General features: G+C 36.8%; 1 protein-coding gene across 1 annotated transcript in view; it reads right to left on the bottom strand.

Moving 5' to 3' along the window:
* The window catches only part of SOHLH2 (spermatogenesis and oogenesis specific basic helix-loop-helix 2), a 62,608-nt gene that overhangs the window by 12,073 nt on the left and 24,525 nt on the right, over positions 1 to 26,010 (bottom strand). The window contains exons 6-9 of the mRNA XM_043997030.1: positions 19,086 to 19,196; positions 16,455 to 16,602; positions 15,930 to 16,021; positions 15,078 to 15,199 (exon numbers count right to left, since the gene is read on the bottom strand). Of these exons, the coding sequence (XP_043852965.1) occupies positions 15,078 to 15,199; positions 15,930 to 16,021; positions 16,455 to 16,602; positions 19,086 to 19,196 (473 nt within the window). The remainder of the gene's footprint in view (positions 1 to 15,077; positions 15,200 to 15,929; positions 16,022 to 16,454; positions 16,603 to 19,085; positions 19,197 to 26,010) is intronic.

Here is a 26,010-nt window from a genome sequence, read left to right as displayed (position 1 = left end):
AAAAAGTCATGCTAACAATTTAACCCTATGAAATTCCATTATGGTGTTATCACATAAATCTGTCTGGTATCCTCTAGACATCACTAACTAGGAACAAAGGGTAATGCTTTCCATTTATTTCTCTCTTGAAACACAAATATTGACAATTTGTACAAGAAAAATGATTTTTAAAAATTGTCTGATATGTATTTGCATAAAGTTAATTCTGAAACACCTCCTTGAATCTCATCAATTTGAATGTTTGAAGCTTTCAAGCAATAGTCCTTTATATGATTCAAGAGCAACATATACAGGACAGAACACAAAATAAAACTATTTTGGGAAGAAAACCTTACAGCAAAAGAAAATGTAGATGTAGAATTAGATAACAGGTATAAGAAACAACAACATTGAATATAAGGTTGTTGGGTACTGATGTTTATCTGATTTAATCATTTCAGAAAAAAAAACATTGTCAGTCAGACATCATCAAGTAGATGAAGCACAATATTTTTCAATTTCTCAACCATTTAAAAAGTCTCCTAAGAACATAAATTATTTTAATTCAAAGAAAAATATGATCTGTTTTTCAATAAAAAGGACAAATGTAGGGGAATACACAATGCAGGGAATAAGTAACTAAGGAAAATAAGAAATCTTGGAGTATGATATTCTAAAAGGCAAAATGAAAGAGATTACAACCAAAATTATTAACTTATTCTCTAAGTTATAATTGAGTATAATTTTACAAAGGGAAAGCAGACTTTAAATTGAGAACTTTCAAGCATTCCAGATGAAAGAACAAGAATTGAGTAGAATCTCTGATACACAAACATGGCAGCTAGTTGGCAGTGCATAGAATGTCAGGCCTAGAGTCAGAAAGACTAGAGTTCAAGTCTGGCCTCAGATACTTATTAACTGTGTGACCCATGGCAAGTCACTTAACCTATTTGCCTCAATTTCCTCATATAATAGTACTTCCTTCCCAGGATTGTTGTGAAGATCATAATATTGGTAAAGTACATATAGCACGGTGTCTGGCACATAGTAGATGCTATATGAATGCTGGTTATTACTATTCTTAAATGAAGCAGGGGGATTTCAATAAGCCAAGTAGAAGAACAACTAATGACTTCTTGACTTGCCTTAGTTAATAATGTTCAAAAGGTGAAAGGACCAACAAAAAAGAAAATTTCATTTCTGACCTGATTCTCATTAACAGGAAGGAATTGTTCACTCAGGTGTAAATAATGAGAACTTTGGGGAGAAGTGACTTTCCTTAGAATTCATGATAGAAATGGAAAGAAAATCTGGGCATTCTTGGAAATGTACCCCAGATTTTAGGAAAGTAGATTTCATAGGGTTCTGAAGAAAGACAGTCAAGATCCTACGAAGTAAGATGCTATTATTTAAGTTTTCCCAGGAGTGATAGGAGAGCCTTAAGGATGAAATTCTGAAGACACAAAAGGGAAGAATTTCAATGAAGAGGAAAGATGTCTGTTGTTTGAAAATATTTATACGGATACATAGGAAACTAACCAAGTCATTCAGATTTTAAAAAGGAATGCATGGAAGCAAGGCTAAATAACTAAAGGTGAATATGAGTTATATTCCTATTAAAATAGCATCAGGAATGATAATACAACTAAGGGAAAAAAGGTGGTTTTAAAAAAAAGATAAAGAGAGAGGAAAAAAGGATCAAAGAACAAATAAGACAGGGTGGATAAAATAATTGATAGTGGAAAGCTACCTAATATTTATTTTGTTCCTGTTTTCCCTGTCAAAAGTAATAACCCCTGTACCAGAGATGACAAACAATCATGACTAATAGAGGGTTGACATCCAAAATAAGGAGACAGTAAGGGAGTACTCAGTTTCTCATAAACTATACTCACCCAGATGAATTACATTATCAGGTACTAAAAGAACTAGAAGATGTGATTGCTGAGTGACTTTCAATGATATTTGAGAGATTGTTGAAAAAAGAGAGGTATCAAAAGATTGAAGAGGGGTAAATATTTTTCTGATTTTCAAAAAAAAAAAAAAGGAAAAGAAACAAGTTTGTAAGCCGTAGGTCAGTGAGAATGACTTCAAGACCTGGGAAAATCTAGGATGGATAATTAAAGAGATGACTGATGAACACATAGTAAAGGCAGCTATAATTTCAAAAATCAAGTATACTTTCATCAAGAATAGCTCATACACAGGAGCAGCTAGATGGAATAGTGGTTAAAGCACCAGCCCTGGATTCAGGAGTACCTGAGTTCAAATCCAGCCTCAGACATTTCACACTTACTAGCTGTGTAACCCTGGGCAAGTCACTTAATCCCCACTGCCTGCAAAAAAAAAAAAAAAAAAAAAAAAAAAAGAATAACTCATACACACTAACATTAGTTCCTTTTTTGTAAAAAATTACTGAACTAGTAAATGAGAGAAATGCTGTGGACATAGTTTATCTTGATTTTGGAGATCTTGGAGAGAAGATGCAGAGATATGAATTAAAGGAGAATAAAATCAAATGGCTTCAGAACTTGTTGGATAGCTGCTATCAAAGAGTAGTTGTTGATGTTCAAAATCAGCATGGCAGAAAATCTCTAGTGGAATACCCTCAGGAATCTATTCTTGTCCCTGGGCTGTTTTTAACATTGTTATCAATGATGTGGATAAAGTCATGAATGGCTTATTTATCAAATTTACATATGACATGAATATGGGAGATTGAACTAACACACAGGATAAAAGAGAATCCTAAAGCTTTTTGACAAGCTAGACTGTCCACTAGAGTATCAGAATGAACTTATTAATAAGATGAAATCCATTTTGAAAAAATGCGAAGTCTTACTCTTGGGTACAAAAAAGTCAACTTCATAAGTACAAGGTTGGTGATGAGGGATTAGACAACAGTTATTCTAAAAAAGATGTAGGGGTTTGTATAGATTGCAAGTTTGATGTGAGTCAGCAACATGATGTAGTAGCAAAAAAATAATAATAAGCTAATGAAATACAGGTTACATTAAGAGCCTCTTGGGATAGGGAGATTCCACTATTCTCTGCCCTTATCACCCCTCATCTGTAGCATTGTGTTTAATTTTGAGCACAGGAATTTAAGAAGGCTACTGATAAGCTAGAAAGTATCTGGAGGATGGCAACCATGTTGATGAATGCCCTTGAGACCATTTCATATGACTTTTGGTTGACAGAACTGGGCATGCTTGGCCTGAAGAACAGAAGACTAAGGAAGAATATAATAGCTGTCTTCAAGTAATCTGAAAGGCTGTCATATGGAGGAAAGATTAGACATGTTCAGTTTGGTCCCGGAGAATTGAACCAAGAGCAATAGGTACAAGTTGTGATGAATCCCAATTAGGCATGATGTCATAAAATTTTCCTAACCATTCAAGCTGTCCCAAAGTGGAATTAGTACCTTCAGGATGAGTGAAGTGGATGATGAGTTCCCCCTCTTTGGAGGTCTTCAAGCAGAAACTGGATCATCACCTGTCAAGAAGATTATAGTGTGTGTGTGGTGGTGGGGCAGCTAGGTGGTGCAGAGGATAAAGCACCGACCCTGGATTCAGGAGGACCTGAGTTCAAATCAGACCTCAAACACTTGACACTTACTAGCTGTGTGACCCTGGGCAAGTCTCTTAACCCTCACTGCCCTGCAAATATATATATATATATATATATATATATATATATATATATATATATATATACACACACATATATATACATATATATAATATAAAAGAATATTATAGTGGAGATTGCTTTCTTGAATGAGTTGGACTAGTAGACTGTTGAAATGTCTTCCAACTTTCAAATTCTGTGCAATGATTTTGCAATTCAGAAAAACTTAGAAATATTTTTTGGACTAAAGAAGATTGAAGTAAATAGAATCAGAAGAACATTTTATATAATTAATACAATGCTGTAAAAGAAAATAACTTTGAAAGACTGAAGAATGGAATCATGCAGTGATAAATCACTACTCTAGAAAATGCAAGATGAATAATAATTCCTACCTGTTGACAGAGGCAATAGACCAATGGTGCAGAATGAAAGATATGTTTTCAGACACAGCCAATGTATGGATTTAATTTGCTTATTTATTATAAGAAAAGAATTTTATGGGAAGGAGGGAGAGTTGTAGGAATAGTGACTACAAAAAACAATTTTAAGAGCCTCAAAATATTTTTTACATACATAGAACTTCACACAAGGAAGATCAGAAAACACAGAGAAGTAGGACAGTGTTGGTTCTCTGAAATACTTGAACGGATCTACATTTTCATCGATTATGGAGTTTTTTCCAAAGATGCAGATTGTAACCTATCCATGCCTGCCTATGATACTATGTGCCTCTTGTTGATGTCCTCCAAGAAGTTCACCATCCAGCAGGGATTCTTAAACTTTTTTGTGAATGTCATGGACCCCTATAGAAGTCTGTTGAAACCTATAGATCATTTCTCAGAAAAAAATGTTTTAAAATATGTAAAGTAAATACATAGATTTATAGATGATAATAAATTATACCAAAATAGTTATCAAATTTTTTTCAAAGGTTCAGGAACCCCAGTGTGAGAAATAATTATTAATAATCAGCATCTTAGCAAACCCAGAGCTCTCCCTTTCTTTCTTAAGGCAAGCTCTCCTTGAGAGATTCCATCAAATCTCATCTGGGTCAAACCCAACCCAAGCTTAACCTTTTGTCTAACTAGCCCAAGGAGTTATTGATGAGATTAAAACACATCTAGGTGGAAAAGTATTTTGGGTGGGGGTCTTAACATTATTTCTCTGTTATCCCTGGACTTCATGTTAATATAACCCATCTCCAATCATATCAGCCAATTAGATTTGAATGATGTTAGCCAATTAGATTTGATTACTGCATGATAGCTCTCTTACAGTGGGAAGGGGCATATGAACTCTGACCTCACCCATCATGAGGGGTCTTTGGTCTAAGAAAGACACCAATAGACCTCCTTTTATTAATATCCTGACAGTCATATTAATAAAATTATTAAATTACTCGGAGACTGATATTTTTATCACCTCATGAGGTTAAAAGCACTGGTGTGTTAGAAACCTTCCTTGCTTTCTCCCAACAGCATGAGGGTACAAGTGGAGCACTCTGGCTGCCTACTTCTTATCCCCAGCTCTTCTCTCATGACTATCCCATCTCTTCCTGTCATGAAATTCCTTGACAGCATGCTTTACCAGAGTTCTTCAGGGTATCTCATTGGCTATATGTTCACACCTACCACGGCACCTCTCCAGTTCCCTCTGGTTGATGATCGTCTTTAGATCTTCAGAGACAGGAGTGTTCCATATTTCATGGTAATATGGCAACACCAGGAAAATATCAGTACTGGAAAGATAGACCACTGTGGGTCCATGTTGGTCCTACTGTATTAAATTTCACATATATTTTTGAAAAGACCAGTTGTGTGTCATAGAAACATAGTTTCATATATAATCCCCCTTTCTTGTTTTTGTTTTGTTCTTGGAAATGTTTATATTTTCAATTGTTTTTAAACTTCATAATAAAAAATAAAGTTTTGCTGTGAACGGGAAGAGAGGAATAAAAGAGCCAGATGAAGAAAAAGGAAAAGGCAAAGTTTCTCAAGCATCTGAAGGATGTATATTCATAAATAGACAGCCAGCAGCCCAAAAAGCATTGTTAACTTCAACAATAGGCTTCAATTCTACTTATCTGCTTCCATTTAAAATGTTTTAGACATGGAAGAGACTTTAGAGTCTATCTAGCCCACTGCCCTCATTTTACAGATTGGGAAATGTCCGAGAGTGACAGAACCAGGATTAGAACGTGAATCACTAGCTCCCCAGACCATGGCTCTTTCTATAAACAAACACCGCTGTGGCATCTCCATAATAACCAATGTTATAACAGATGATGAAAGGAAATTAGATAGATTTTTATTTGTTAGAATAATTTAAATATAGTCAAAAGGCATAAAATGGACAAGGGAACCCTTCAAGACCCTTCTAATTATTTCCCAAATTATGATTCCCTAATCATTTTTTTTATATATTAGTTATTGCTAAAATGAGAGCACAAAAACCTAAAGCTAAAAGGTTGGTAGCAGAACCTTGTCACTGAGTATCTATTAGAAATGAAAATAAAACAATTGGGGTCAGCAGGTTTGAATTCAAATTATGCTTGTGATGTGTATCTCCTGTCTGACCTTGGGCAAGTCACTTTGTTGTCTGGGTCTGTTTCCCAATGTCTCACATGGAGGGGTTGGACTAAATGGTTTCTGAGTTCTCTTCCAGTTCTAGCTCCATGATGTTATAATCCCTTGATCAAGGGAAAGAGGGCCTCATACACCTCTCATTTGAACAAAGGGCCATCCATAATTTGCCACTCATGCCAAACTTTTCAACCTCATCTTCAATCATTCTACCATTTCCCAACACACAACTTCTGTTACAGCTAGTCTTATTTTTTCTTTTCCTTCCCTACAATAATTTTTTTTGGGTTGGCAATGAGGGTTAAGTGATTTGCCTAGGGTCACACAGCTAGTAAGTGTCAAGTGTCTGGGGCTGGATTTGAACTCAGGTCCTCCTGAATCCAGGACTGGCGCTCTATCCACTGCGCCACCTAGCTGCCCCTTACAATAAATTTCTACTCAAGGTAGCCTCTTCGTCATCTTCCTTTTTCTTTATCTCTTGAAATCATAACAATCCTTCAAGCTCTAGTTTGTTGAATCTAAGTATAATTTCTTCCACGAAATCTTTTAGGACAATTGCTACTCACATTGGGCTGTTTTGTCTGCACTCATTGTTATAATTAGTACCACATGACCTTGAATTTTAAATATTTTCTGTCATATTACTCTCCAATTATCCAAGGTATGTTCCCTTACAGCCAGCTAACCTCCCTTATTAAGGTGGAGGTAACTTCTGTATTCCCCATAGAAGGATTCTGAGTACTTAAGTAGATGCTCAGGAAGAATTTAAATTGCTTTTTCGTATGTTGTACGGGAACAAATATTTTTTCTAAGTTCTTCCTTTTACTAACAGGTTGGTTTTTTTGGTTCTGATTGTTTAAGAGAGAAAAGGGATATAACAGATCTGAAGGGTTTTGTCTGGTCTAACATTTCCTTTGGGAGATTATTCTCAGTATTGAGTATTGTCAACTCTCTGAATACCTCAGGCTTAAAACATTATCGATGGAAAGCAATGATTTAAAGAATTGATGTTACTTTACATTTTGTGCAGGAGTATGCATGTGTGTATACATGTATATATTTATGTGTATATGCATGTACATAATCTGTATATACACATATATATGTATATACACATATACAAACACACATATAAATTATGCAGTAACTAGCCAATGATGCTTCATTACTAAGAGCATGCACAACATCAGCCTACTGTCAAAATATTGGTAATTTTTTTCCTTTATTGTTTTAGGTTATATTTGCAAGTCAATTTTTTGACATGCTTCCTTCCAATTAGAACAGTCCCTTTGCTATCTCTGTTATATTAATATACCTAGCAGATAATATGAAAAGTATGGATTTTACATTACTAAAATGCTAGTGCACAGCTCATAAATGCTTTTTTCTTTTAAATAGACTCAGATTGCTTGCCTTCTCATGAGATACTTGTGAACTGTAGGTTCACAGGCAATTGTTTGATTTCTGGCCTAGAAACCCTGAATAACCAAATCCAAATATTTTACTCCCCTTTTTCAGCCCTATACAAATTTGGGGCTTACCTAATGCTGCTTGCCCTATTGTTAGTTAAATTTGGAATTCCATTTGGATATCCCATGAAGTGGCAGGGATCCACTGGGGAAATTTCAAGTGCCCTCTGTCTCTGGGGAAATTTATCTGAAACTTTATCAACCTCAACATGGATTCTCTATATATTTCAAAGTTCTATGGAAAATGTTTTGGGGTACCATGTTGTAGAAACCGAGAAGAATTTTGCAGAATTAAACTTAGTCTGTGAGTTTGGGTCCAGAAGAAGGGTGATGTGAGGACTTGATCAAAGAGTGAGAGCGTCTCAATTTCCCTTAGACCAGTGCCAATTTGCTATGGATTTTAGTCCCTGACTGAGCATGCTATGAAAACAGCAAGTCAAACTGGTTTGGTTTATTAGCTGAGTGTAAAGTCCAGTCAGCTCTACATCCCTAATTCCTATAGCTGGAATCCCACATACTCTAAGAATCTCTATAGCATACAAGTTTTTTCCTGAGATGATAAACCAGATTTTATTTGCCTTTTTCTTGTTTCTATTGCCTTTGGGTTATCAAAGGCCATTTCCAGTTCCAAAAAAGCTCTCATTTTGTACTAAGTGAGCTACAGATAAACACTGTAAAATAATCTTTATCGAACCTGCATAACTCTGTATTTATGGATCATTATGATTGTTACCTGTACATGTGAGATTATGCAAGAATTATGCCACATTGACTATTTTGAGACACTTTCCAAAATGGCACTGAGGAAACAAATGAAAGGAAAAAAGTGCTTATGCCTCCACAGGACACCGAAGAACTAGTCTAAATTCGGGCTATCAACAATGTATTTAAAATACATCCTGGCTGATTTACCAAGAATGGCAAATTTTTAAATGGGGCAAAGAATATAAAAAGGGGACTGGCAAATGAGGGCATAGTCTTTCAAGCATATGCAATATTTGCCCACTGTCAACTTGAATGGAGGCATGGTGAGCCTAATTAGAGAAATGCATAATGAATGGGACCTTTCCTGGATTCAGAGTATTTGCATATATACTCTGTTTCTAACTGGCTTATTGCATGGTTACAGAAAACTTTTTGATCAGCTGTTGTGGCAGAACTGACTGCGCATACAAGAGACTTGAATGGAAAACTCTTTTTCTCTTCCTTGGAAGCTGTCCAGTGAGGAGGAAGAAAAAAATGTTGAAAGTCTTTCGACTAGGGAGAGGTAGTAGTAATGATGGCCACAGCCTGCTGCAGCCAGCTACATCTTCTTCCCACTTAGTAACATAATCATAGATATCTATTGCCAACCTATTTCTCTCTCTGCACTATTTATTCTTTCCTGATCCCAGGTAAATGAGTTGTGAAGATCAAATGTTATGACCTTGTGAGCTTCAAAAGGTCAGAAAAGCCACCACTGGTCTAGCAACTAGAGTCTATTGCAGAGTATGCTATTAGTTGCATCAGCCAAATCTATGAGGAACCCATCCTGAGGAATAACCTGCTTGACTCAGCTCAGCAGTGAGTTGATCCACCAGCTAAGAAGCCAGTCCTAAAGCAAGGGGCTGACATGTGCATCAGCCATGCCACACCCAGAACTGAATTTGGTGGAGAGAATGTCTGTTAGTAACCACTTTGAGTCCACTCTTCCTAGGGGCCAAGGTGGTAGAGGAGGAGGGAGGGCTCCCAGTTACAGGGGTTTTGGTACTTGGGTTCTTGGAATATCTTTTCAGTAAATATCCCTTTGGAAAAACTGATCGATGTTAAGTGACATTGAGGAGCTTTTGACTAGTGACTAATATTGAGGGCATATGCTAGATGGGCAATCATGAGCAACAGTATTAGAGAAAGTTTTAATACCTCATGATGATATCTAGCACCCTGAAGGGAAAGATAATAAGTGATATTCTGGAGACCCAATATATTGGTGCAAGTATGGCTTGTGAGATGAACCCCAGAGCATATGTTATATGCGTATTACCATTTAACAAATATTTATCAAGGATCTATATGAGAAAGTTGATGGGGGGGGGTGGAGCCAAGATGGCAGAAGAAAGGCTGTGACTCTCCCAGCTCTGGAAAACCCGTCCACATACCTCCAAAAACAATGTGATAAGACAACTCTTGGAGCAGCATAACCGACATAAGAACAAAGTGAGACTCTTCCAGCCAAAGACTTCTTAATTAGGTGACTGGGATCACCTGCTGCTCGGGATGAGAGGAGCACAGCACTCAAAGCAGGACCAGTCTCCAGCAGACAGTGCCTCCAAAGCCTCAGAATCTTTAGCTGCTTCTTCTGAAGCTTGGCTCACAGACCGGTGAGGGGGTCCAGGGTTGAGGGGAATAACTGTGGTTTCTGCTGGAACTGGGGCAGGGTGCCCACGTTCTGAACCAGCAAGCAAACTCTATGGACAGCCAGCCGGTGGGGGAGGGGCACAGGCATGCCAAGCTTTCAAACGTAGAGAATCAGATTTCAATCAGACTTCTGTTTCCGGGTCAAAGAAAAAGCAGGCCTGGTTACTTGCAGACTGGGTTACTCACAGGCCAGGCAGGCTGATAAAAAGCCCAATCACCCCCTGGGCCAAGCTGTGTCCTGGAAGCAATGCTACACTTTAAGAAGGAGTTAAAAGCCAAGAAATAGGGGATCTGGATGAGTAAGCAGAAAAAAGAGCAGACATCAAAAGCTGCTCTGGGGGCAAGCTAGACCAGAATACACCCTCAGAAGAAGATAATAACAAAGTTAAAACTCCTGCATCCAAAGCTTCCAAAAAAATATGAGTTGGTCTCAGGCCTTAGAAGCTCTCGAAAGGGATTTTAAAGAGAAAGTATGAGAGATAGAAGTAAGATTTAGAGAGGTGGAGGAAAGAATGGAAAGAGAAATGAGAGTGATACAGGAAAGTCATGAGAAAAAAGTCAACAGTTTGAAAAGCCAAATGGAAAAGGAGATACAAAAGCTCTATGAAGAAAATTATTGCCTAAGAATTAGGATTGAACAAATGGAAACTAGTGACTTTATGAGATACCATGACACAGTAAAGCAAATCCAAATGAATAAAAAAATTGAGGGTAATATGAAATATCTCCTTGGAAAAACAGCTAACCTGAAAAATAGATCCAGGAGAGATCATTTGAAAATCATTGGACTACCTGAAAACCATGACCAAAATAAGAGGTTAGGCACCATATTCCAACAGATTTTCAGGGGAAATTGCCCTTATATTCTGGAAGAAGGTAAAATAGAAACTTAAAGAATCCACCAATCACCTCCTGAAAGAGATCCCAAAAGGAAAACTTCCAGGAATATTATAGCCAAATTCCAGAGATCCCAGGTCAAGGAGAAAATATTTCAAACAGCTAGAAAGAAGGAATTCAAATACTGTGGAGCCACAGTCAGGATAGCACAATATCTAGCAGCTTCTACATTAAAGGATGAGAGGGCACATAATATGACATTCCAGAGGGCAAAGGAACTGGGACTACAACCTAAAATCACTTTTCCAGGAAAATTGAATATAATCTTCCAGGGGGGAAAATGGGACTTCAACGAAAAAGAGGACTTTCAGGCATTTTTGATGAAAAGACCTGAACTACATAGAAAATTTGACTTTCAAATACAAGACCCTAAAGAAGCATAAAAAGGTAAACAGGAAAAAGAAATCATGAGGAACATTAAAAGGATAAACTGTTTACATTCTTATGTGAGAAGATAATGTTTCCAACTCATAAGAACTTTCTCAGTATTAGGAAAGCTGAAAGGAATATATTTAGAGAGCACAGGTGTGAATTGAATATGAAGGGATGATATATGTAAAGAATTTATCCTTATTTTTTGTAGGGCAGGCAGGGTGGGTGGCTTATGTCTGGGGCTGGATTTGGGCTTGGTGCCTCCTGGGTCCAGGGCTGGTGCTTTGTCCACTTTGTGACACCTATCTGACCCATGATGACATCTTCAAAATAAAGTTAAGGGGTAAGAGGAATGCACTGGAAGAAAAGGAAAGAGAGAGGTAGAAGGGTGTAAAGTAAGTCAAATAAAAGAAACAAGAAAAAGCTTATGGAGTGGAGGGGAAAATGGGGAAGCAGCAGGGGAGTGAGTGAGCCTTACTTTCATCAGAATTGGCTCAAAGAGGGAATAACATAAACACTCAAGTGGGTATGGCAATATATTTTGCCCTGGGGAAAAGTGGGAAAGGAAGGGGAAAAGGGGGGGAGAGGTGAAGGAAGGGAGAGCAGATTGGGGAAGGGGCAATAAAAAGCAAAACATGTTTGAGGAGGGATAGGGTGAAAAAAGATAAAAACAGAGTAAATATCAAGGGAAGAAAATAGGATGAAGGGTAATACAGTTAGCAATAGTAACTATGAAAAAAATGATGAGCAGAATGCTATCAGAAGGATGTATGAAAAATGCAAACCATCAACAAAGGAAGAACTGATGGTATTTGAATAGATTGAAGTATAATTTTATTTGTTAGTTCCTCTTGCTAAAGTTATTCTGTCTCTTTTCTTTCACAACTTGAGTAATGTGAAGATGCTTGGCATAACTGCACAGATTCCATAGGGAGGGTTGAGGAGGGAGGGAAGAATAAAATTTAGAACACAATTTTTTTTAAATCAATGTGAAGAAACTATGAGCAGGTGGTTTTCAAAGAAACCAGGAAGGACTTATATGAATTGATGCTGAGTGAGATGAGAAGAACCAGGAGAACATTGTACATAGTATCAACAACATTGTGTGTTGATCAACTGATAGACTTGACTCTTCTCAGCAACACAATGGTCCAAGATAGTTTCATAGGACTCATAAGGGAAAATGCTCTCTAAATCCAGGAAAAAAGTACTTTGGAATCTGGATGAAGATTGTACCATACTATTTCTACTTTTTCTGTTTTCCTTTTATGAGGTTTTCCCCTTTTGCTCTGATTCTTCTTTCACAGCATGACTAATGCAGAAATATGTTTAATGCGATTGTACATATATAGCCTATATCAGATTGCTTGCTGTCTTGGGGAGGGGGGAGGGAAGGAGAAAGATTTGAAACTAGAAATCTTATAGAAACAAATGTTGAAAACTATTTCTACATGTAGCTAGAAAATAGTAAAATACTATATTAAAAAAGAATCTACATGAAATAACAAAGATTCATGGACCTGTTATCAGAAGGCTTGGTTTTGAATTATGGTTTTGTTATTTATTACCTGTATAAACCTGAACAAGTTATTTAACCTCTCTGAGCCTCAGTAAAATGAAAGGGTCAGATATCCTCTAAATTTCTTTCAACTCTAAAATCTAAAGATCTTTGCACATGGTATTATGCTAAGAACTAAGGGAGATACCAAATATATAAAATGGTCCCTACTCTAGATGAACTTAAAACCTCATGTGGTAAAAACCATACAAACATGAAAAACTATTACCATCTCTTAGGATGTTAGAAGGTGGTGTCATTTTGGGAAGATAATACTAAATGAACTGATTAAAGAAGAAGATACAATAGTATGCAAATTAGTGCTAAATTTAGAATGTAATCAAGAATCTGAATGTATGGTACAGAAAAGACAGACTATGGGGGCATCAGTGGATAGAGCACTGGCCCTGGAGTCAGGAGTACCTGAGTTCAAATCCGGCCTCAAACACTTAACACTTAATAGCTGTGTGACCCTGGGCAAGTCACTTAACCCCAAATGCCTTAGAAAAAAAAAACAAAAAAAGAAAAGACAGACTATGGAGAGTAAGAAAAAAAATCTACCAGTGTGGCAGAGACATTAGGGAAGGTTTCATGAAGAAGGTGGAGCTTGAAATGGGCCTTAAAGCATTAGTGCAATTTACAAAAGTAGAGAAATGGAGGCATTTCATCTGAGAAAACACCATGATCAAAAAATCAAAAAGGCAGGAAAATGTGGTTTATGTTAAAACAGTGAAGATAATGACTTGACTGGAAAAGAAGGTATGTGTTGGGAGTGGTAGGGGATAATATTTTCTACATTAGGTAGCAAGTAGATTTAGGGAAGTGGGTAGAAGCAGAGCTGGTTCATTAACATATTATATGTCATGCAATGCCTTATAAGTTTATTGACAGTGATTTTTCCCTAAAGAAACTTTTTCAGAAATTTAGCCAAGATTGGCTTAGGCTAATAGACATTCAGGAAAATGTTTGGTAACCCTGGAAATATAGGGGAATAAATCCTACCCCAAACAAATGAAACCAAAAAAGTAATTCCTTTAATTCCTGAAACTGAATTTTGATATCCTGCAATATATCTTTCTAGTGGACTTCCCTGCCTCTGGTTTCCCCCTTTTCTAGTTAATTTTTCATGTTTGTGCCAGGCTATTATTGAAATAATACTTCCCTTAATGTTAGTGCCTCCCCTCTGTTGATTATCTCCAATTTATTCTGTATAGATTTTGTTTTTTGATAGTTGTTTATATGTTGTCTCCCCCATTAGACTGTGAGCCTCATGAGGGTAGCAACTGTTGAGTTTTTGTTTTGCCTTTCTTTCTACATGCAGCATTTGACAGAGTCTAGAACATGGCTTGCGCTCAAGAAATGCTACTGACTGCCTAACTTTTGTCCTATCATTTTTAAATACCTTCCTATTTTCTACTGCATCAGATATAAATCCTTCTGCCTGGTTTTCCAGGTTCTCTATAACATGGACCTGTCTTCTAAATCCCCAGATATTTTACAAATAATAAACAGTCATTTATCTTCCATCAAAATTAGCACTCTACACTTCCTGATCAGCTTAGCCATTGTTTCTTAGAATAGACTATTTAAATGCCCAAGGACTCTGACTGCCAGTTCCCACACCAGGGTTGTGTTGTTCTGATTGGTAGAAGTGCACCAGATCTGGCCATCAGTTACCTGATTATACTTTACAATCATGTCCTATGCAGATATACTCCTTTCTCCTATCTCAACTCCTTCTCCCCATCCCCTGCAAACACATACACTTTCCACTGCTTGCTCTGAGAAACAGAAATTAAAGACTATTATTATATTTGAAAATGGCATATCAATTATTTCCCTATGGCCCCATTCATCATTCCCATGTTTCCCAGACCACAGTAAATCTTCTGTAACCACCATTCCCTTTATATGTAGTCTTCACCTTTTAGAATGTAATCTACAGGGAAGATGGATACTGTAACTCTTTTGTTTGTATTCCTAAAGGTCAACATAGTATCTGACACATAATAAGGGCTTAACAAATGTTTTTCCATTAATTCCTTCAAACAGACTAAAAAAGAATCAAACTGTAATTCTAAAATCATAATTCCCAGGAGATGAATATAAAAGCAAGCTAAATTATATATCTGGCTATATACACTTTAGTGCAAACTATTTGAAAGAAGCTGAAGAGAAATGGAGCATCACCTTTCAAGGGTTCATCCAATGGGTACTCTGAAGCAGGAAGAGCATATACATTTAGGCACTTATTAGCCAGGAATCTGATCTCTTTCATGGGTGACTGAATACTTGTCACCACATTGCTTTCCCTTAAAAGTGAAAGGGGAAGGAAAAGGGAAGAAACTTTAAATACCTTTTTATTTAAGAAAAGTATCTTTATTAAACTCTACAGCTAGTTCTATCATGAAAGTAGTAAAAATTAAGTTTGCACTGTCACAAAGACTTGTACTGAACTCCCAGATTCTCCAGGATGTTGTTCAATTCAACTTAAACCTCTACTGACTGCCTTTTAAATAAAAGGTAATTTTGTTTTATCTGTATATTCCAATAAATTTATTTATCTAAGCAACCCCTTGCTGGGCTATTTCATATGCTAGAAAGTATTTCTCAAAAGTTTCTGCCTAGAAATTGTTCCTAGCTGGAAAGGAGCTGAACATGATCCAAAAAGCTGACCTAACCCAATTCATCATAGTGTTCACAATGTCCATAAAGTCTTGTCACCTGAAAGGACATTAGCCTACCATAGTTCAAACTGCTTATAAGGTTCCTTTTTGAATGTTTTGGGTTACAATAAAAGGAATACTAAGGGACACTGTGTTGATTTAAGACTGTTGCATGTCTTTCATTTCACATAAATATACATTACAAGGATCAGCATAGCAAAAATTCCTCATCTATTAACAAAAGGAAAAAGTCTCTTCTCTTAATAAATCATCAAATGGTGTGAAAATTTAGTAGCTTAATATTTTTCCTATGCCAAGAGTTGGAAGTTAATGACAAAAACTTTAATTTCATGAGAACTCAAAGCTCATTTCCTACCTTTGTGCCATGACAGTACTTGGGAGGAATGGCTGGCTGGCTACCTGTTGCTTCTTACAAAACCTTCTGTTGCTTTGAAGCACCTTTGTAATCTATAAAAGAAAGTGGGGAGTACATATAAATTTCCAGAGAGCTAAACAGAATTTTGGTGCCTTTGTTTTTTAGCCTTTCTCTATAAATGGTCTTCTTTTGATTTCTCAATGTGATATGGAAGTGACTCTTGGTTCTCTGGTAAGTTCAGTCATGCAGTGAAGATTTTTAATATGGGTCTGGCTTTTTGTCATATGTACGGATTACCAGAGGACCAGGAGAGCTAAGTTTGGAAGTTCATCCCCACAAGGTTCATTGCTAGGGAATCAAGTTTTCTGTTTTGTTTATAATTTTGTTTTAACCACAACAGCAACTGGTAGAGACTATATGGTGGCATGGATAAAGTTGTGATCTCTAGAAGTAGAAGGACTACAAATAAAATCTCGGGTTCCTGAATGTTTCATATAAGCAGAACTCAAAAAAATTAGAAAGTACCTGAACCAGGATAGTTGGAGGGATTCTTTCTCGGATACATTTCACATAATCAACTGTTGCCTCAAGAATTGAAGCAGCGTCATTCTTCCTCCCCTTTATATATGGCAAGAGAGTTCGCAGTTGTTCACAGCAATCCTTGATTCGTTCTCTGCTCAAAAATACTGCATGTTAGGAACAAATCTAACCTTCTACTCCATTCTACACGAATAGCCCAAACTTCTGGACTCAGGGGAGTAAACACTCTTTCTAATACAGGTGAATCAGGACAGAATCAGTGTTTCACTGGGAGTCAACAACTTTCACAGTCACATACGACATCTTTCCTGTGTTACTTCAAAAGGAGTACAGGAAGCTGCATATTTGAAGCATTAAGCATTGGGTGTTAAAATATAACCCAGTGCTACACTTGCTCCCTCCCTGCTACCCCATGTGGTTATGCAGCAGAATCTGAATTTAAGGAAAAGGACTGCAACACAGCAATACTATGTTCCAGTCGTCAGAGAGAAGATAGCTCCCCTATGTCACTCTACAGAAGTTGGTAGAATTCTTCTCCTTCAAGGTGGATGGACAGAAGCATGGATGGCAAATAATAATAGCAATATGGAATACCTCACATTTATACAAGTCTTTGCAGGTTAAACGTGCTTTCCTTACAACTCTACAAACAGGTGACCAAACGATTATTATCCCCATTTTATACATAAGAAAACTAAGGTTCAGAAAAGGTAAGGGAATTGCTCAAGGTCATACAACTATGCCTCTAAGTAGGACTAAAACTCAGTTCTGAGCCTAAATCCAAAGATCTTCCCATTATATCCTGTCTTGATATAAATAAATTCCTGAATGGATGCAGGAGACCCAAGAACCCACCAATTATTCCTTTGTAATACATCTAATTTACATCTAATTTCTTAATCTAAGGAAAACAAGGAGACTAATTCTTTTAGTTAGAACAAATCGTGCAAACTATGGGAGCCTGCTAGCCCAATTTCAAATAGAAATTAGATGAAGTTAGTAAGAATCTGAGTGGAAGTTGTAAAGGAATCTGCATTTTCAGAGCAATTTTTATCCCTTCTACATGTCTCTCCAGCTCATAGCAAAGTAGCCAGTACAGTGGTTAAGTGCTTGCTGATCAATGAAACACAAGATTAAATGGAACAAAGAAAAGTACTTACTGCAGTCAGATTTTAGTAAGAATGAGGAGGGTTACTGAAACCCTTTTGGAAGCTGATGGTGATTGATCTTATAAGAAAGGTTAAAACAGGTCACCACTAATAAATATGCACCAAGACTTCTATCAGGAAAAAAAAGGCTTTGTTCTTGTGTTTAGAAAAAAAAATCAGAGTGACAAAAACGTGTAAATAGATGTCTATTCACCAACCATATTTGTCAGCCTGGTTCTGATCCAAACGAAACCAAAAATGAAGAAGAGTGAGCCTGTCTGCAATTTATTTCCAACAGAGAAAAATCCTAGAAGGCTGTTTGGATTCAAATCAGTTCATTGGGTTCTTGTTAGACAGATACAAACTTCCAGAAACAAATAATCCTTTGGATTTCAGATCACCTGGGATGGGCTGCTGCATCCTCATCATTCTTCTAGTTCCATCTTCTTTGAATGACTACAGCTTGGTCAGCATTGGATTTACTTTCATGGATGGGAAAGCAAGGTAAACTTCACTAGGATGCTAACCTCACTCTATTCATTCTGATCTTAAGGAACTATGAAAAATATGACTTTATTAGTATAGTCCTTTTATTCCTGCTTCATCTATCTTTGCCATAAAGTCTGCAGGCCCACTGACTCAAAAAACAACAACAAAACAGCTAGTAATGAATTAAACATTGGTGTTAATGTGAGATTTTAGCAATGCACACATTTTGTATCTCATTTCTGAACCTGGCTTCTCTGACTTCATGGTCCAACTATCATCTCATTTTCTACTAGAAGCCTTTCCTGGTCCCCCTTTAATCCTAGTGCCTTCCCTCTGTGATTATTGCCAATTTACTTTCTATGTATCTTGTTTGTAAATAATTATTTGCATGCTGCGTCCCTCATTGATTGTGAGCTCAAGAGCAGGTACTAAAGACAAAAGCCTTTCTTTGTAGCTTTAGCACAATGCTTGGCATATATAAAACACAACAAATCCTCATTGTCCTGACTTGACTTTTACAGATGTTAAGTGTATACATAAAATTTTTTATACCAAGAATATTTTGGGAGGTCAGAATTATAATTTTATCAATCCATCAATGTTAATCAATTTTATCTTGCCACTTTGGAAATGGGCAGTTTTATTGTGTGGTAAGACAGGGTTAACTAAGTCTGGTGCTTCCTCTGCAATTCCTTGTCAGGGCTGGGGAGAAGATGGAGAAGGCAGTTACAATTCCTTTACAACCTTACAACTCAGCAAACAGATTTCCTTGGAAATTCAGTATTTCTAGTCCTTAAATGATGCCACTGATTGAACACTCTTTTAGTCCATCAGACATTAGGACTCTGTTCAGTAACCACAGTGACTAGTTTTTATGTGACTTTTTTTTTACAGTACAATCAACTGAATTGTGAACACCATAAATTTAAGTTTTCACTACAAAGGGAACAATGGTACAAATAACTACATATAAATTCACCTTCTCAATTTTTCTTTGCTTGAATGAAGAAGAGAAATCTTCTTACTTTTCCTGGAATCAGATAATGAAGTCTTTTGTCCAACTCCATGACTGTCTCCTAATGAACTGGAACTAGAAACAAAAGAAAAACATACCATAAAGGGTCAAGGCCATAAGTAAATAGCCTAGCAAACCAATACAATCCCTAAAGGACACTATTTATATTACCTTGTACAGTACATTTGAAATCACTAGGTATTTATTCCAACCAGGATTTTTCTACTTATTTCTAAAATTTTACTACTGCATTATAGCAGTTGAAACTCAATAAATATTTTTTTAATTAAATGAGCACTCAATTTTCCAAATTATTGCTTATTTATTTCCTCATTCATTATTGCTTTTCATTGTTGTATAATAGCACATATTCTACCAGAAAGAAAAAGTCATTATGGGTGGAGGGGGGCAGGGGGGAAGGAAGGAAGGATAGCACATCATGTACTAATAAGAATAGCCAGAAAGACAGAAATTATGCATTCTATTTCCTGGTTTATTACTAATCATTGGAAAATTCAGTACACTTTATACTTCATTCATTCATTCAACATTTACTGATCATCTACTGTTTGCACTGCACTCTTAAGCACTTTGGTTAAATACAAAAAATAAAACAAAACAAAACACATTCCTCCCTCAAGAAGTTTACAATTTAATTTTAATGCTTTTGGCTCAAGTCATATAAGTCACTGTTTGAATGAACAATTTACTACTGATTTTCATAATAATGTGAATTTTTCAGTAGAGATAACCTGCCATATTAAAAAAGGAAAATAACCTTCCTCTTCAAACCTTTTACCTCAAACATTTACTTAAAGAGGTTTTACAGACTAGCCACTTGATCAATAAAGTAGCAGCAAATGATGGTATACTAGCTGCTTTCCAAGTTTTTCCCCCAATCTCTAATCACAAATAGTACTAGAAAGCTTATTTTTGTAATTCAGAAATTAAAACCTTGAAGCATGCCCATGAAAGGGAAGCCTTTGTAATATAAAGTCTGAAATTAACTCAGTCATCCTTTAAACTAGCCTCATTGGCTTAGGGTAAAAGTGTAGTCAACCCTAAAATCACTCTTTAGTTATCTCCTGATAAATTTGAAGGCACTGTTATAAATATTATCAAAAATATTTAGAAGTGTGACTAACAAGTACAAACTGACATATATTCCTTTATCCAATTAGAATACATGTAGTTGTATATCCATTCTTTGAAGGGTCTGTGGTTGGTTATGATTTCATTTTATCAAACAGATATTCTTATGTTCTATTTAAAGAAGTCCTTGGAAATCTAATAAGAATAAAAATATAAATGTATAGAGGGTTACTCATGAGGGGTGTGTTGTATGTGTGTGTTTTTCTATTTGTGTATATCTGTGAAGTTCCTTCTTTCTTTCAAGACTCAACTCAGGTTCTACTTCCTCCATGACCATTTTGCCTCCCAGTTGAAAGCTCAACTTTCCAGAATTACCACTGACAAGCTACATACCCTGTCAGATTCTGTGCAAAGTCAGTAAAGAGGATGCCCTAGAGCAAAGCTTCTTAAACTGTGAGAAAAATAAATGAATGTGTCGGGGGGGGGGTGTCACAAAAAATTTGGCAACAGTTAAAGGTTATGTATACCTATTTTATATACCTATATACCTGAGGTCACATCTGTGTCCTAGTTATAAAATGAGGGAGTTGGATTAGATAATATCTTTGGGGGGCAGCTAGGTGGCACAGTGCATAAAGCACCAACCCTGGATTCAGGAGGACCTGAGTTCAAATCAGACCTCAAACACTTGACACTTAATAGCTGTGTGACCCTGACCAAATCACTTAACCCTTGTTGCCAAGAGAGAGAGAGAGAGAGAGAGAGAGAGAGAGAGAGAGAGAGAGAGAGAATGAGAATGAGAATGAATTGGAAGCAGAATAAATAGCTTGGAACAGAAAGTAGCAAATCTTAGCCAAACAATGGACTCCTGAAAAAACAGAATAAACCAAACATATTTCATTGACTCCAGGAGAAAGCAATAAATGTTGTTAGGTCAAAATGAAAAGGCTGGAAAAAATACAAGAAAACAAGATCTCTATTATCATAAACAGCTAACTTGGAAAACAACTAAAAGAAATAATTTAAGAATCACTGGCCTCCCTGGAAAGTAAGAAAAGCCTAGATATTATATTTAATCATAAATAAAAACTGCCCACATCTTTTAGAACCAGAGGACAAAACGAAGACAGAAAAAAATTCACTGATCCCTTCCCCTAAGGCGTAAGGGGAAAGAAAACAGAAAAATCCTAGGAATGTCATAGCCAAAATCCAGAACTAAAAAAAATACTATAGGCATCCATAAAGAAACAATTTAAGTACCAAGAAAACTCAGACAGGATGATATAGACCTGGAAACTTCTATGATAAAACAAGAGTGCTTAAAACACAGTGCTCCAAAGGGCAAAACATATGAACTTAAAACCAAAAATAACTTACTCTGCAAAGATGAATATAATCTTGCAGAGAGAAAAATGGATCTTTAATGGAAAAGTCTTTTAAGCACTGCTGATGAAAAGACTACAGGTGAGGAACAGCTTTGAAATACAAACATGAGTCAAGAGAAACTCTGAAAGGTAAATTTATTTGAGCAATTGGAAGGAGTTTTATGATGATGTGCTAACATCCCAATAGGAGGAGAAGAACCAAGGGTCCCTTCAGCACCTGAATATCTTCAAAGAGTAAAAACAAAGTTTCTGTTCTACTCTGCATTTTGGGATGGGGAGGGAAAGATAACAAGAATACAGTAATGGAGGGCATTAAACATTTCTGCTGAGCTCACCTAATACAACTTTCTAAATAACTTTTTAAAAAATGCCTCAAATCAAATTCTGGGGGGATAACCAAAAATTAAAGTCACAGTATCTCAGTATCTCATTTTTCCAGCTTAGGAGGACTGAAATAGAGGTCTACCTGCAGATACTGGGGTTGAAGCTGGCTGAGAGTACTGCTAGAATAAGCAGCCCTCTCAGGGAGTCCTTGAGGGTAAGGCAGCACCTCCAGTGGCAGCAGAAGCAGCAGTGGTGGCATCAAGAACTTTCCTTGCCTAATGACAGAGTAAAGGGACTAAACATCTAGTCAGAAATATATTACAGAAGACTCCTGTGCTAGCAATGGCTGCATGTCAGTTGCCATTTTCCAGATCCTTCACCCATTACCCAGTTCTGGGTCACAGTTCCAGGGCCAAGAGTAAAGGTCTATAGTTGGGAGAGAGCAGAGGCCCTACCTAGGTAAGGACCAGAGTGCATACCAGGAAGAATTTGACCAGAACTCTGCCTGGATTACAACACCTTGGAAGCACTGAAAACCTACAGATCCCCCAGATCTAGCCACAAAACTACAGGCTGGCCATCTCCCACCCCTCTTCCCCAGGGGAACAGAGTCCAACTCTAATAGAAAATCCAAAGTCAAGAAATAGGCTGGAAAAATGAGCAAACAACAACAACAAAAAGAACCTGACATAAAAAGCTTCTATGGAGACAGGGAAGCTCAAGAAACAAACTCAGATGAAAATGATGACTTGAAAACATCTACAAGCAAAGCTTTAAAGAAAAATACAGATTAGATACAAGCCCCCCCCAAATCCTATAAGAGCCAAAGAAAGAGCTAAAAATAAAGCAAAAAAATTAAAAACCAAATAAGAGTGGTAGAGGAAAAATTGGGAAAAGAAATAAGAGCAATGCAAGAAAATTATGAAAAGAGAATCAACAACTTGATAAAAGAGATAAAATCTCACTGAAGAAAATTACTCCTTAAAAAAATAAGAATTGGTCAAGGCAGCTGGGTGGTATAGTGGATAAAGCACTGGTCTTGGATTCAGGAGGACCTGAGTTCATGTCCCGCCTCAGACACTTGACACTTACTAGCTGTGTGACTCTGGGCAAGTTACTTAACCCTCACTGCCCCACAAAAAAGGAATTAATTATTGTATTATCTGAAAGTTGTGGTCAAAAAAGGAGATCATGCATCATATTTAAAGAAATTATAAAGGAAAACTGCCAAGATACAAGAGAACCACAGGGCAAAGTAGAAATTGAAAGAATTCACTAACCACCTCTAAAGGAGATCCCAATGTGAACACTCCAAGGAATATTATAGCCAAATTCTAGAGCTCTTAGGTCAAGGATAAAATAGAACAATCATCCAGAAAGAAATAAGGGAAATGCACACATCACAGTTAGGATTCACAAGAATACACTGATGCAGAAAGGAGGAAGAAGGGAATGGAACTTGCTATTTCTCATAGAGTATCTAAGAATAAAAAGTATACAACAATGGAAATGGGGGTGACAGAAGTAAGCCTTTCTCTTATCTGAACCTCATTCTTATCTGAATCAGATGAAGGGTTGAATACACACACACATACTTAAACAGTTTGGTATAGAAATGCATCAAACAGCAATGGGAAACAATGATCACAGAGGTGATCAACTCAAGTTGCAGAGACAGATTTTAGCACATGGCAACGGTATGGATTTGTTTTGTTTGCCTATGCTTATTTGTTATAGGATTCCTCTGCCCCTTTCTCTTAGTATTTAACTAAGAATAAAAAGGAGGAGGGAGTCTCAAAATAATGATGCCCAAAAAACCCACAAAAAAAGGGCCACTGAAATATTTTTAAATGCTAAGTAGAGAACAGAAGGAATCATGGATAAGCAGGACAGTGTTATAAGTAACATATGAAAAAAATATATATATATATAACATGTAAGTGTATGAAATAGATTCACCATTTCATATACAGTCCTCTTTTTGTGTCCTGCAGTACAAATAAAAATACTCAGAATTTGTCTGAAGTTTTCTTTTCTTATCTTTTTAAAAAATAATCACATCTAATCGTCTTTCCCCAATTCTCATCCTTTGATTTCTCTGCTGCCTTTGACACTGTGACTCAATATTTCCTCTTACATGCCATCTCTGCTCTGTGTTTTTTGGACATTGTTCTCTCCTAGTTCTCTTCCTCTCTGATTGTTCCTTCTCAGTCTAGTTTGATGATTGATCATCCATGTCAGTCATTAACTGTGAGTTTACCCCAAGACTATTTTGGGTTATCTTTACCTTTTTCTCTACATTTTCTTTGTAACCTCATTAACTCACATGGACTTAATTATTATCTGTGTGCATATGAATCTTAGGTCTATATATCTAGTCCTAATCTCTCTCCTGAGTTGCAGTTACATATCACCAATTGCCTGTAAGCCTCTTAAACTTAATGCATCCAAAAGAGAAATCATTTCTTTTTCTTCTCCCCAATCTATCCCTCATCAAAACTTCCTTATTATGGGAAGGGAAAGGGAACAAGTATTTATTAATTGCCTACCATGTGCCAAATAATGCGCTCAGTGTTTTCCATATGTTTTCTCATCTGATCTTCACACCTACCCTAGAAGATAGGTGCTGTTACTGTCCCCATTTTACAGCTGAGGAAACTAAAGCTAACAGAGGTTATGTGACTTGCCCAGGGTCACATACCTAGAATAAGTCTGAGGTCAGATTTGAAGTCAGGTTTTCCTGACTCAAGGTCCACTGTACTCTCTTCTGCACCACTTAGCTACCTTATCCTTCTAGTCACCTAGCTTCTTGGTCTCAGTGTTGTCCTTGACTTGTCACTCTCCTCACATGTTAAATCATTTGCCAAAACTCATTTCTATTTCTAAAACAGCTCATGCATTCACCCCTCATTCTTTCTCTAGACACAGCTTTACTCTAGTTGAGGCCCTCATCACTTCTTGCCTGGATGATTGCAGTGACCTCCTATTTGGTCTCTTAGCCTGAAGTCTTTATCCACTCCAGTCCATCCTCCATACATCTGCTAAAGAAATTTTCCTAAAGTATACATCTGATCACGTCACTCCCTCCCACTCAACAAACTTCAAGGGTTCCCTATTGCTTTTAGGATCAAATATAAACTCCTCTCTTTGACATTTAAAGTCCCTTTTTACCTTTTCAGGCTTCTTACACTTTGTTTACTTTCTCACATTTTGCAATCTAACCATAACAGATCTACTCACCGTTTTATACATGTGAATGTCTTGTCACAACCCATCTTCTGTCTTGTCTCCATGTCTTTGCACTAGCCATCCCTCATGCCTGAAATGCACTCCCTCTTCACTTCCATTGCTCAAAATCCCTGGTTTCCTTCAAGACTCTGCTCAAGCACCACATTTTTCATGAAGCCTTTGCTGGTCCCCGCTACCCCATCCCCAGATGCTTATGCACCTCTTCCCAAAACCATCTTGCATTCATTTTGTATATATTTATATGTGCACATATTGTGTTCTCATTAAAATTCAAACTCCCCTGTGAGCAGGAACTATTGCATTTTTGTCTTTGTATTCTCAGTGTGTTTAGCATAGGACATGGAACATAGTAAGTGCTTATGGATTGAATGAAATGAGATCATGCAAATAAGGATGTTTCAAAAACTATAAAGCACTAGAGAAACATGAAGTATAATTAGCCAAGTTGCCACTAATCATCCTAGAAAAGTGGTCATCTAGCCTCTGAAGGGTCTATCTCATAAAGCAGCCCATTTCACTTTTTTAAAAGCTCTGTCTTCCTAAAATGGAAGTTGAAATTTCTTCCATCTTCTATCAATTGACTATATCTCTGATCTCATTCCTATTCCATATAATATCATTTCAAACATTTGAAGACAGCTAGCATGTTCCACATGACCTGGAGCCCTCTTTTCCCCCAAGTTAAATGACTTTAGTTCTTTCAGTGGTTCTTTATATTACATGATTTTCTCACCATCCTAATCACCAACCTTTAGATGACTGATGGCTTTTAAAAAAAGTCCCAGTTCCCAGAACTCAACCCAATACTCCAAGTGATACCTAACCAGTTCAGAACACAG

Source organism: Dromiciops gliroides, chromosome 3 (genome assembly GCF_019393635.1).
Source record: "Dromiciops gliroides isolate mDroGli1 chromosome 3, mDroGli1.pri, whole genome shotgun sequence".
Classification (NCBI taxonomy): domain Eukaryota; kingdom Metazoa; phylum Chordata; class Mammalia; order Microbiotheria; family Microbiotheriidae; genus Dromiciops; species Dromiciops gliroides.
Note: the sequence above shows the minus strand (reverse complement) of the source record. Positions and strands in the feature narration are given on the sequence as shown.